General features: G+C 32.1%; 1 protein-coding gene across 1 annotated transcript; it reads right to left on the reverse strand.

Annotated features, from left to right (window-relative positions):
* Positions 1-5,188: 5,188 nt before the first annotated feature.
* LOC143073651 (uncharacterized) lies at positions 5,189-7,541 on the reverse strand. Its single transcript, XM_076249345.1, has one exon. The coding sequence runs from the start codon at positions 7,180-7,182 to the stop codon at positions 5,701-5,703; it is 1,482 nt and encodes a 493-aa protein (XP_076105460.1). The 5' UTR covers positions 7,183-7,541; the 3' UTR covers positions 5,189-5,700.
* Between the last annotated feature and the right edge of the window lie 5,871 nt (positions 7,542-13,412).

Raw genomic sequence — 13,412 nt, forward strand, 5'->3', positions numbered from 1 at the left:
CAAGTGTTGTTAAAATCAAAGTTATTAATATTTTGATGTACATTTAGAATAGAGAATGGAAACAGGGAATGTGAACAAGAAACAACTACTCGACCAAAGCGCATCTTTAGGTAAGTGGGGGTAATAAAGCGTGTTTATTTTTAAACAAGTACTCATTTTTATATTGCAAATTATTATAGGATTAAACACATTTTTTCCAGAGGTTATTGATGTGTAAACTGGGGCGATTAACTCACAAACTGAATAAAAAATTCGGACATTTATGTTGAGTTTGTGAGTAAGAGCCCCGGTTTACACATCAATAACCTCTAGAAAAAATGTGTTTAATCCTTATAATTCTTCAGCCAAACATTTTTTTGTTGATGGCTACTATATATATTTACCAATCAAAAGCACAATGGCAAGTCGTACCTAAGGAGTACGCCGCCATCTTGACTTTCTAAAAACCATAAATGTCCGATAAATACAACGGAATCTTAAATGAAATAGCACCTACCTCAAAAACTTCTTTTTAATTAAATTTTATCCGAATTTGCAGCGTACACATAACGAAATAATATTTCCCTTGAAAACCATTCGTATGACGTCGTGTTTTGCCATGACGTAAATTCGCCAAATCCTTCATGAAATTTCGCGGAATTTTATTAAATTTAATTTTTGTACATTTTCGAAGCTTTAGTGCAATAAATTTATTTCTTTTTTTGTTATGTATGCACTAGAATAGTCACAACTGTTATGCAATTATTTTTTAATCTCAATTTGCTTAAAATCCCGGGATCACTGCAAGCTAAATGTGTATCGCGCATGAATAGATTACAAAAGTAGTTTCGGAAACATGGTTTATCGAAGTGTAAACTTAGAGAAAAATTCTAATAGACCAATCCAATTCAAGTATTTATAGATATGCAAATCATATAAGAATTATACTTACATATTGAATTGCATTGAAATCCTAGTAAAACCACAAGCTTTTAAAAACATTTAGGAGCACTTTGGAATGCAGTATATCAAATCATATCTAAAAAAACAACTTAGTACATGTTTTATCAGTTAACGTTGGAGTTGCAAACAAATTAAACCCTATGCCAGCATAAATTACTGAAATGTGCAGTCAAAATAACAGGTGTACAGATTAATCCGGATAAAATGGGCTATTCTAGAAAAAAAAGAAGTTTCAACAATATTCTAATTAACTTCAAATTTAACACCTGAAATTTGCATATGCATCTTGTATCTGCATACTGATTCTTATTAAAAATGGTAGCAAAACAAATATTTCTCATAATTCGTGAATATAAACAAATTTGGCCCGGTTTTAACACCAATTTTACCAATAAATATTTGAGTTTGATACCAGTAAACATTTTTGAATGGTGTATTTAACCCTCTTGCTGTCGGAAGGACGCGTGTATCCACACCGACTGTGCCGGAGAGACGCGTCTTCTGATTGGCTGACGTTGTTATGTGAATTAGCTCATAGACATAATTGTATCAAGTGACCGTGACGTCATCAACGTTTTTTCATGGTTTACTCCGGTTTAAAATGGAATTTAGAATTAAATTATAAGAAATGACTGTAATATTGTTTTATGTTTATTCGTAATAACATAAAAAATGTGGTGCACACTTCAAAATAACTCGTAGGCTACGCAGGTTATTCAGTGTGCACCACATTTTTGAAGCTATTTTGAATAGACAGAACGAATATTACAGTCATTCCTTAAATTAATTAATAGATTAAAGTTTTTATTTTTTCTGAATCTGAGATTGTTTTGTCATAATTAACAAAAACGAAAGGAACAAAACAGTTGAGGCAATCGTACAACATAAAAAGTCTCACAGACGAACAGGCAAAATAGTGAGTATAATAAGGCATCACATTATAACGTAAAAACTAAAAAGCAATTACTAATAATTGTAGGCCAACAATTGATGTTAACCAATTTCGACGTGAAAGATACCAGCATGAAGACCAAAGAATAGAAAGGCATGATGCGCAGGTTCGGATCTCAAGAACCCAACATGAAGACCCAAAAATAGAAAAACAGGTTTGGATGGAAAGAGATAGAATTCGTGGTGACCTTCAAATTTACTTCCTTGACTTCTAAATTGCTCTAGATTCATCAGAATGATTGTACAAAACGACTCATTTTTTAACTTGAAAATTAAATCTGAATATATAATAAACTTATGTCCATAGAGGTGAGTCTCAGAGGAAGACAGTAACTATATGAATATAATAATATTTGCAATATAATAATATAATATTTGCATTTTTCATCATAAAAAAAATGTTAGTATGTACAAAAGGGACATTGCTTAACAAAAGCATTGTGATACGAATGAATTGAATGTGTTATAGAAAAACATATACAAATGCACATCCTTAAAGTTTGTAGCTGGAATAACAACAATATTCCTACAATACCTTTTAATTGTTTACACGACTTATAAACAATGCATTCCGATTCACATTGCTTTGTTACAGATTGATGAATGATGGTTTTTAAAATGTACGCTGGTTATTATCATGTGATAATTATAGAAAAAAATATTCTGCACTTGGACACATCTAAAAAACAAAAAGAAAAAGCACCTTGCGAAATTCTTCAATTTTACTTTCCGATATATTGATGATGTTCTATCATTGAATAACCCATATTTCATGTTATGAGGAGGACAGATTAAGGTTGACACTCCGTAAATTTTATGGACACCATAACGAATTGGTGGATTCATACGATGTGTCTTTGACCAAACTAGCTAAGGACATTTTTACCACATGGTAGATTGTTTGTCATTACGTCGTCTAATCTTTTAATTACCAAACGTGACTTATTACCAATTGTGACTGTTTTGCTGAGTGTGAATTCGCATTACTATAAGACGTGTTACGGTACTTATCTATCCCAAATTCATGTATTTAGTTTAAATGTTTAATGTTATATTTGTAATTCTCATCGGATTTTGTCAAATGTGTTCACGTCTTTTCTATTATATTCATGTGTTATGGTAAAGAAAATTAATCACCGCCTTCATTAATTAGATTTCATTTTGTTCAACGTAATCTGTACGATGGTTTACGTTTGAAGTTAGATTCAAAACAAACCGGACATATAATATAGTTAATTGCTACCTTAGTTTGCTATTAATAAGTATTTAAATGTGCATTGTTATTAAATGTAATAGCAATATTTAGTTCAAATATAATCTTAAATCAATCCTTATTCTATCTTACAAATTTATATGTGACGTAATTTTTTTGTCATTTTTTATAAATTTCAAATCTGACGTCACTTGGCGTTGAGGTTTAAACTTATTCGGATGTGCTGCATTTCGTCGGGTTATGTAGTGTATTTCGGTTGTTTCCTGTAATTAGTTAATACTTCAGTTTTATCATATATCTTTTGTATAGTCATTTTATAAAATTTACTGTTTGCAAAAGTATAAATTATTCTAAATAATAGGGATGTTCTGGTACCTAACAGAAAACCCTGGCCGTTTTTGGCACAATTTTTTTGAACTTTTGGTCCTCGATGCTGTTCAACTTTGTACTTGTTTCGGCTATTCAAACTTTTGTATCTGGGCGTCACTGATAAGTCTTGTTTGGACAAATTGCACTTCTGGCGTATTAAAGTTTTAAACTTGTTGCCTTTTGTTAGCTATTATTCGTTTGTTTCTTTGTCAATTATGTTCTCCTATTTATTTATATTTTAGTCCTGTAATGTTGTGTTGTCATTTTAATGTTATATTTCACATGGCCATACAAGAGGGAGGTTTGGCATGCCACAAAACCAGGTTCAACTCACCATTTTTTCCTTTAAAAATGTCCTGTACCAAGTCAGGAATATGGCCATTGTTATATTATAGTTCGTTTCTGTGTGTGTTACATTTTAACGTTGTGTTTCCGTTGTGTCGTTTGTTTTCTCTTATTTTTGAGTGTGAAATCACATTACTATAAGACGTGTCACGGTACTTATCTATCCGGAATTCATGTATTTGGTTTTGATGTTATATTTGTTATTCTCATAGGATTTTGTCTAATGCTTAGTCCGTGTCTGTGTGTGTTACATTTTAATGTTGTGTCGTTGTTCTCCTCTTATATTTAATGCGTTTCCCTCAGTTTTAGTTTGTTACCCCGATTTTGGTTTTTTGTCCATGGATTTATGAGTTTTGAACAGCGGTATACTACTGTTGCCTTTATCTATGACAGTAATAATTTATTTTCGACAAAATGTAATATCTTTGGTAGAATTCTAAATTGAAATGGTTGAAGGGGAGTAATTTGGTTAAACTAGATTTCCCAATGCATTAATGTTCTTTATCAAAATAACAAATATAATAATTATTTCTCCACCATAATATTACACGAAAATTTATAGTTTTAATACATTTTTTTAAGAATGCATTTAGTGACTGGAGATAAATCGTCACCTTCTTTCAGTTAACTGAATATTTCATATCTAAGATTATTACTTTTTAGAAATCAAGTCAGTTCCATTGGGTTTTGATTGCATGAAATGCTTTCTTTACCCATTAACCTCATTATATCTTAATTTACAGTATACATAATTTATTTGAATTACATATGTTTAAAATCATTTTCAATGAATAAAATCATGATCAGAACAGCATTTAACAATGTCAAAATTTCTTATCACAAAAGTTGACACAAATGAGAGAACCAATTATCCCTTTTATACATTATGCTTTGCTTTAATATGAATGTACTGACTTAGCTAACTTGTTTAAACGACTTAGCTAAGTTGTTATAACGACTAAGCATATTTATTTTGTTATAACAACTTAGCTAACTTGTTTTAACGACTAAGCTTACTTGTTTAAACAACTAAGCTTACTTGTTTAAACAACTTAGCTAACTCGTTTCAACAACTTAGCTAACTCGTTTAAACAACTTAGCTAAGTCGTTATAACGACTTCAGTATAAAACTCCACCCTGACACTAACCGGCTTCCGTAGAATATCATTTCAAGTAACTATAAAAACTTACAGAAAATACACAATTACGGCACGCCGGCACTGTCAAAACAATATGGCGAATCGAAAATCTCGGGCAAGCAATATCTCGTTCAAATGCCCATGATGTAGAGAGTTGATGAACTTGTTTCCAGATTCGATTAATAATAATAATAATAATTTATCAATTGTTTATTTACAGAGGGTTACACAGTTAGTTACAAAGAGTTTAATAGTTAGATTCCGGTATTAAACTTCAAAATATCTGTAACTTTGAACAATAGGTTGAGTGTTTTAGGAAAACTAAAGTAGATAAAGGTAATGTATTTAGAAAAACATTGAACAAACAAATTCTTCAAATAGGTCAACATATGAAAAATACGAAAATATGGGTCGATTGCCAATGAACCAACTCTCAACAAGAGACTATATATATGACTAGTATATACTTTGCTATATACTTTATGATTGTTACCCGTTTCATGTTTCTACGTTAATTATATTTTTCGGTGAACTATTTTCTATATATAAGACAATCATGTAAGACATGTAAGGTTGTCACTAGTATGTGTTCTAATGTGCACATGCTTAATCATTTGTTCTATCAGACCCTTTTTTATTTTCATAATAAAACATCTTTGTTAGATTATCATGAAGTTATAAGCAATTGTGTTTTCAATTAGTTATTCTGAATCCTCTATATCACACATCACATTTAGATGTTTAATCGCTAGTGTGTGTTTTCGTGTGCCTTTGTAGAGCTTCTTTTCGACCAAACTCTTGACCACACACGTCACATTTTTTATGTTTGTCTCCAGTGTGTATTCTCATGTGTCTATTATAGGCACCTTGATCACTAAATTCTTTACCGCACACATTGCACTTGTACGGTTTATCACCAGTATGTGTTCTCATGTGTTTCTGAAGATAATCAACCCGACAAAATGTTTTGTCGCACACACCACATTTAAAAGGTTTATCACCAGTATGAAACCTCATGTGTATACGCAAATTATGATTATCAATAAACTGTTTACCACATACATCACATGAACACGGTTTATTACTTGAGTGTATTGTTACGTGGCTTTGAAGAACATATCTTCGACTAAATTCTTTTCCACATACACCACATTTATAAGGTTTATCACCAGTATGCTTTCTCGTGTGTCTCTGTAAGCTGAAAAGATGTCTAAATCCTTTACCACATATATCACATTTGTAAGGTTTATCGTCAGTATGTGTTCTCGAGTCTGTACGATAGGCATTGTGATCACTTAACAAATTACCAAATGAAGGTTTATCATCACTATGCGTTCTCGAGTCTGTACGATAGGTATTGTGATCACTTAACAAATTACCAAATGAAGGTTTATCATCACTATGTGTTCTCGAGTCTGTACGATAGGCATTGTGATCACTTAACAAATTACCAAATAAAGGTTTATCACCTGTTTGTGTTCTCAAGTGATTTTGAAAGCTACTATTACCAAGGATACCAGATTGATCAGGTTTATCGCCAGTGTGTGCTCTCGTGTGTTTTCGTAAAGTATTTAAATGTCCTAATCTTTTACCACATATATCACATTTATAAGGTTTATCGCCAGTGTGTGTTCTCTTGTGTTTTTGAACGCTACTAAGCAGACTAAACCTTTTATGACATATATCACATTCATAGGGTTTATCGCCAGTATGTGTTCTCATATGATACTGCATGTAACAATGATGCATAAACCTTTTACCGCATATATCACATGCATGTGGTTTATCTCCAGTGTGTATTTTCATGTGCTTGTTCAAGTTACCAAGCTGATTGAACGCTTTATCACATATATTACACCGATGAGGTTTATCATAGGGTTTATCGCCAGCATGTGTTCTCATATGATACTGCATGTAACAATGATGAATAAACCTTTTACCACATATATCACATACATGAGGTTTATCTTCAGTGTGTATTTTCATGTGTTTGCTCAAGTTACCAAGCTTCTTGAACGCTTTATCACATATATAACATTGATGCGGTTTGTCGGTGTGTACAATCCTGTGTTTTTGCAAGTTTTCAAGCTGATTAAATGTTTCATCACATATGTAACATTGATGAGTGTTATCACCAGTGGTCGTTCTCATGTGATTTTCTATGTTCCAGCTCTCTAGATACGTGTCCCCACATTCTTCATTCGAAAATTTAGTATCCGTCATGTCAGTATGTATTCTTTTAAAGATGTAAAGTGTTTCTTCTAGAATCGCTTGTGAATGCTGGAACTAGTATAATAGTCCCAGATGTAAAGCATTATTAAGGTGTACTATTTTTATGAGTACCAGGTTGACAAACCTGTTTGTATAAGTATGTGAGTATTCACTTCCGATTGACATACCCTAGATGTATGAGTTGTCGCTCAATATGACTTCTTGCTCAATTTAGACACTATTATTTCATTTGAATGACTTCTTGCTCCAGACTGACATATCATTGGTAAGAGTTCTCGCTCCAGATTGACATATTCTTTGTATGAGTAGTACTCGCCCGATGTCGACATATCACACGTGACTGCATTAATACTCTGAAATTTGATCAGATTTGTAACATTAATAAACATTTATTAGAATCTGTTGAAAGTAAAAAGCAAGAAAAATATACAAAAATCGATTGAAGAGAAGGCAATTGACCAAAGTAATTGGTAGATATAGTCAAAAAGATTTTTGGTAACTATATTTCAATATGTATTAATTTTAAATAGTAGCAAACATGGCTGCGTTCTGTTTGGTGAGAAGACCGGGTCATCCGGAAAGAATTGAAAGATAGTTCTTTTCTTTGGAAAACAATTATGTAAAAATAATTAAAAACTTCTATTTCTCTGGTAGACTTCAGATATACGTTTCATCTTGAAACTAATTTAGTAACTTATTTGACACTATTTACAACTCAAAGCCGAAATTAAATCAATTATTTTCAATTGTTTATTATTAGTATATGCTGATGATAGCACAATTTTATTTTAGTAAAGAACTCGGACGTAATATCTGAAAATTTTGAAAAGGAACTTAAGTCTTGGTGTCAATGCAGAGCTGTCAATGGTTATTATGTATTATTTAACTGAAAATGACAACAAGCTACTAATATCCGGGTCCCTTCATTTGGGAGAAACAAAATGTATTTTGATAGGTTCAAAAACGCAAACTTGCAAAGTTAGCTGCAATAACCATATTATTCCAGCTCAAAAATTAAATTGTGTAAGATACTTCGGCCGAAACATAAACCATTTTTAAACAGATGTTTTTCTTGGGCAATCGTTGCCATTATGTTATATGCCCCCCACCTTTATATTTTCTATTTTGCAAATTGGAAAATAGGAAATATAACAATTATAAATGTTTCACAAAAAGTGAATGCAAGACTGAATTTAGGCTCCTTTTGAGACATGGTTGATGTCTATTAGAAAACTTGACTCGGAACAATTTTATATACTACTTTATTGCAATGTGGCGATCTTTACGGATGGAGCTTAATTATACATTCGGTCAAAGCATACATTTTTAGCTCACCTGACCTGAAAGGTCAATTGAGCTTTTCTCATCACTTGGCGTCCGTCGTCCGTCGTCCTGCGTCCGTCTTCCGTAAACTTTTACAAAAATCTTCTCCTCTGAAACTACTGGGCCAAATTTAACCAAACTTGGCCCCAATCATTCTTGGGGTATCAAGTTTTAAAAAATGTGTCCGATGACCTGGCCATCAAACCAAGATGGCCGCCATGGCTAATAATAGAACACAGGGGTAACATGTATATTTTGGCTTATATCTTTAAAACCAAAGCATTTAGAGCAAATCTGTCATGGGAGTAAATTGTTCATCAGGTCAAGATCTATCTGCCCTGAAATTTTCAGACGAATCGGACAACCTGTTGTTGAATTGGTAATTCAAGTTAAGGAAATTTTGCAGTTTTTTGTTATTATCTTGAATACTATTGTAGATAGAGATAAACTGTAAACAGCAATAATGTTCAGCAAAATAAGACCTACAAATAAGTCATCATGACCAAAATTGTCAGTCAACTCCTTAAGGAGTTATTGCCCTTTATAGTCAATTTTAACAACTTTTTCGTCATTTTTTGTAACTTGTACAAAAATCTTCTTCTCTGAAACTACTGGGCCAAATTTAAACTAACTTGGCTACAATCATAATTGTGGTATATAGTTTAAAAATGTGTCCGATGACCCCACCTACCAAACAAAATGGCCGACATGGCTAAAATTAGAACATAGTGGTAAAATGCAGATTTTGCTTTATATCTTGGAAACTAAGACATTTAGGGAAAATCTTTTAAGATTTAATTGTCCATCAGAATAAGATCTATCCCCTCACAAATTTTCAGATGAATCCTACAACCAGTTGTTGGGTTGCTGCCCTAAAATTGGCAATTTTAATGAAATTTTGCAGACCCCGTTTTGGTTATTATCTTGAATACTTTTATTAGATAGAGATAAACTGTAAACAGGAACCCCTTAAGAAGTTATTGTCCTTTATAGTCAATATTAAACAACTTTTCGTCATTTTTGTAACTTGTACAAAAATCTTCTTTTCTAAAACTATTGGCCAAATTTAACCAAACTTGGCCACAATCATTACTAGGGTATCTATTTTTAAAAAGTGTCTAATGGCCCCGTCTTCCAACCAAGATGGCCGACATCAGTAAATACAGTAACAGGTGAGCGACACAGGCTCTTGAGAGTCTCTAGCTTTTAATACCAGTCCCACACCTTCGGTTGACTAGGTGTCCCCATTCTCAATATCATGGATCTGCATCTGATAATAACTGTCTAAAGTAACCATATCATGTCCAAAATCGCGTACTCCGAAACCAAATAGCATGAATGATAAATCGAATGAATATATGTGGTAATTAGGTGTTCCATCATCAATGATAATCACGTTTCGTTTAAATATGTATATTGATCCATGAGGGTATCAGATATAAGCTTTTAACAAACAATATTACTGGAAAGTTTTAGTCTATCATTAAAGATATGTATAATAAAAGTGACCTCTGTGCTAAAATTGATAATGAAATGACTCCATGTTTTAAATCATTTATAGGGGTTAGACAAGGTGATGTTTTAAGCCCAAATATTTTAAAAATATTTATCAATGATCTACCTGACAAGTTTTTATCTTGTCCTGATCCACTAAATATTAATAACCGTAGGGTAGACTGTCTTATGTATGCTGATGATGTAGTAATGTTTTCAGAAACACAGGAAGGCTTGCAAAAGAGAATAAATATGTTACATGAATATTGTTTAGAATGGTGTTTTGATGTAAATTTAAAAAAGACAAAAAGTATAATTTTTAACAAGCCAGGAAATTTTTTCAAAAGCTGTTTATATTTTGGAGGAAAAGAGATCGAAAGTGCAAAATTATATAGATATCTTGGAATTACATTAACATCTAGTGGTATATTTAAGCAGTGTAAAGATGAATTATACAACAAATCTTTAAAAGCATGATTTAAGCTGCAGAGATGCTTGTCATCATCTAACCCTAGTATTGCCACTTTTTTACATCTTTATAATCATACAATTAAACCCATACTATTATATGGCAGTGAAATATGGTGAATGTTTAGAACTCATTCAGCTGCATGTAAAAAAGATAATGATTATATATTAGAAAAAGGTTTTTGGTCAGGATAACTGAAAAAGCTCATAACAAATTTATGAAATATATTCTTGGTGTAAACAGAAACTCAAGAAATATAGAAGTAATGGTCCGTGTATATCTGCGTCCATTCGTTTTTCGTTTTGAAATATCAAAAACAAAAAACAAAAAACGAAAGTGTTTTCATTTTTCGTTTTTGATTTCATAAAAACCAAAATGAAAAACGAAAGTGTTTTCATTTTTCGTTTTTGATTTCTTAAAAACCAAAACGAAAAACGAAAGTGTTTTCATTTTTCGTTTTTGATTTCTTAAAAATTAAAATGAAAAACAAAAGTGTTTTCGTTTTTCGTTTTTGATTTCACAAACAAAAAACGAAAAACAAAAGTATTTTCATTTTTCATTTTTGATTTCACAAAAACAAAAAACGAAAAACGAAAGTGTATTTATGTTATCTTTCCAACACAGTTTAATTGTCATTCAAAAAATGACAATGTTGTCATTTGTCATTCATTTAAAGGTCGTTAAAGTATACATGCACAGCGGTTGTCAGATCAATACTACTTTAATCGAAGATAATGTCGACGGATGCAAAAGTCTTTATCAATCTAAACAATAAGGGTGCGTGATCTTTACTTTTAAGTTTGGAGAGGTTAATCTAAGATGATAATACAGAAGCCTAACTAGCCTCTTTTACAAATTAAGCAAACTATATATTGTTGGCGAGGGAAGGGCTCAAGGACCTGAGAAGAACTGAAAAAAATGATACAAAATCTTTCACACCCTTTCTTAATCTAAAGCGCAAGTTTTAATTTATCTATTTTATTATGTTCTGGTCTCGGAGCAAAATATATAGATACAGTGTAAGACTTTTAGTATTTACATGTGTGAACAATATCAAAAGACATATGTAGGATGATGAAAAAAATAATGTAATCCACAAAGTCAAGTGTGTGGCTATTGTTAGTTTAAACATATTTATTAATAGTGGATTGGAAATTTTCTCACCGGAACGGTGATCGAACATGAACTTATGTTTTTGTATAGTCCGATGCACTAACCTATGTTACTTTTGTATAATGAGGATCAATGGTCTAGTTCCTCGTTGAAGACCCTCCAGCTCCTTTCAAGATGAAGAACAGGCATAAAAGCCCTGTTCATTAATAATTTGTATTTTTTCTATATATTGTGTGCGATTTTGTCCCGTGTACATTTACTCCACATCTCTTTATTTTCTATTTCGGACCTGGACACGGGTCAATGCTACATGTAGTTTAGACCTCCAATAATAAAGGTCATATGTTTTTTTTTATAAATTATTTGATGCCGTGGGATTGGGATTTTTAGCTTTAATGTAAACCATGTCAGGTTTTTAATTTGTATTTACAGCAAAGATAGCCAGTTTTGTGTTCTGTAATATACTGTAACAGTTTAATTTTACTTGTCCGGTCGCATCGGAACTTCTCAAAACATCTTCCGAACAATATCTGGACGTCGGTTTCGTGGGCATGTACAATTGCTAAACCACACATGAACGGTCTTTAGTCTTCTTAGATCTATTCCAACTTGAAGTCTTTTTGAGTCTACCACAAGCAGAATATGATATTTTATACCATTAAATATTGAAGCCATATAGTCATGAAGATCGATTACTTGATTGATGTTCCGTTAACGTAGCCACAGAACAAAAACGCGAGAGCTACTTTTGAATATTTCTACAATTTTAAGTAGTTTTCCACTCACAAACACAATAATATTTTCAACATTTATTAAAATATTTTTTTTTTACACTTTTCAACTTTTATGTTGTTTTAAAATATCAATTTGACTTGAATTTGGGATTCCGCTAACATGTTTAACCCCGCCACATTCAAAATGTATGTGCCTGTCCCAAGTCAGGAGCCTGTAATTCAGTGGTTGTCGTTTGTTTATGTGTTACATTTTTGTTTTTCGTTCAATTTTTGTGCATAAATAATTTATTTTAAGTTAGTTTTCTTGTTTGAATTGTTTTACATTGTCATTTCGGGGCCTTTTATATCTGACTATGCGGTATGGGCTTTGCTCATTGTTGACGGCCGTACGATGACCTATAGTTGATAATTTCTGTTTTATGTTGGTCTCTTGTGGAGAGTTGTCTCATTGACAATCATACCACATCTTCTTTTTTATATTTATATGAGTATATTAAATAAACATGTATATACCAAGCTAAGTCAGTTTATATCTTGTTTTTCCTCTTGTGGAGAGTTGTCTCATTGACAATCATACCACATCTTCTTTTTTATATTTATATGAGTATATTAAATAAACATGTATATACCAAGCTAAGTCAGTTTATATCTTGTTTTTCGTCTGACTATACAAAAGGCGAGGAGAGCTACTTGATAGATCAGGTTGACTGATAAGCTGTCTATATAAAGTAATGGGACAATGCATGGCATGAAGACATCACCAAATAACCGTATGCAATACTCAAAAAGACATCCAGAGCTTACCATATAGTCATCAACTACCCACCAACAGGCCGTGAGCTTTGGTTGGCTCTTAACTCAAATCAGCAAAATGTCAAAATATTCTATTCAAACTGGGTGACCTGGGAGAAAAACATTGAAATTTTCCAAAGAAACACACACACCCCTCAACTTTTGATAAGGAGATTTGGTATTAATGCAAATGAGTCAACTACCCAACAAAGTTCAAATGTAGTGGATTTAAGCAATTATATATAGGCAACCATATAATCTTCAACAATGAGAAAAAACATACGGTATTGTCGGCT

Source organism: Mytilus galloprovincialis, chromosome 1, assembly GCF_965363235.1.
Source record: "Mytilus galloprovincialis chromosome 1, xbMytGall1.hap1.1, whole genome shotgun sequence".
NCBI lineage: Eukaryota > Metazoa > Mollusca > Bivalvia > Mytilida > Mytilidae > Mytilus > Mytilus galloprovincialis.

Bases quoted from the DNA above. Each gene is read 5' to 3' on its own strand.
- LOC143073651 (XM_076249345.1), bottom strand. From the start codon at position 7,182: ATGACGGATACTAAATTTTCGAATGAAGAATGTGGGGACACGTATCTA.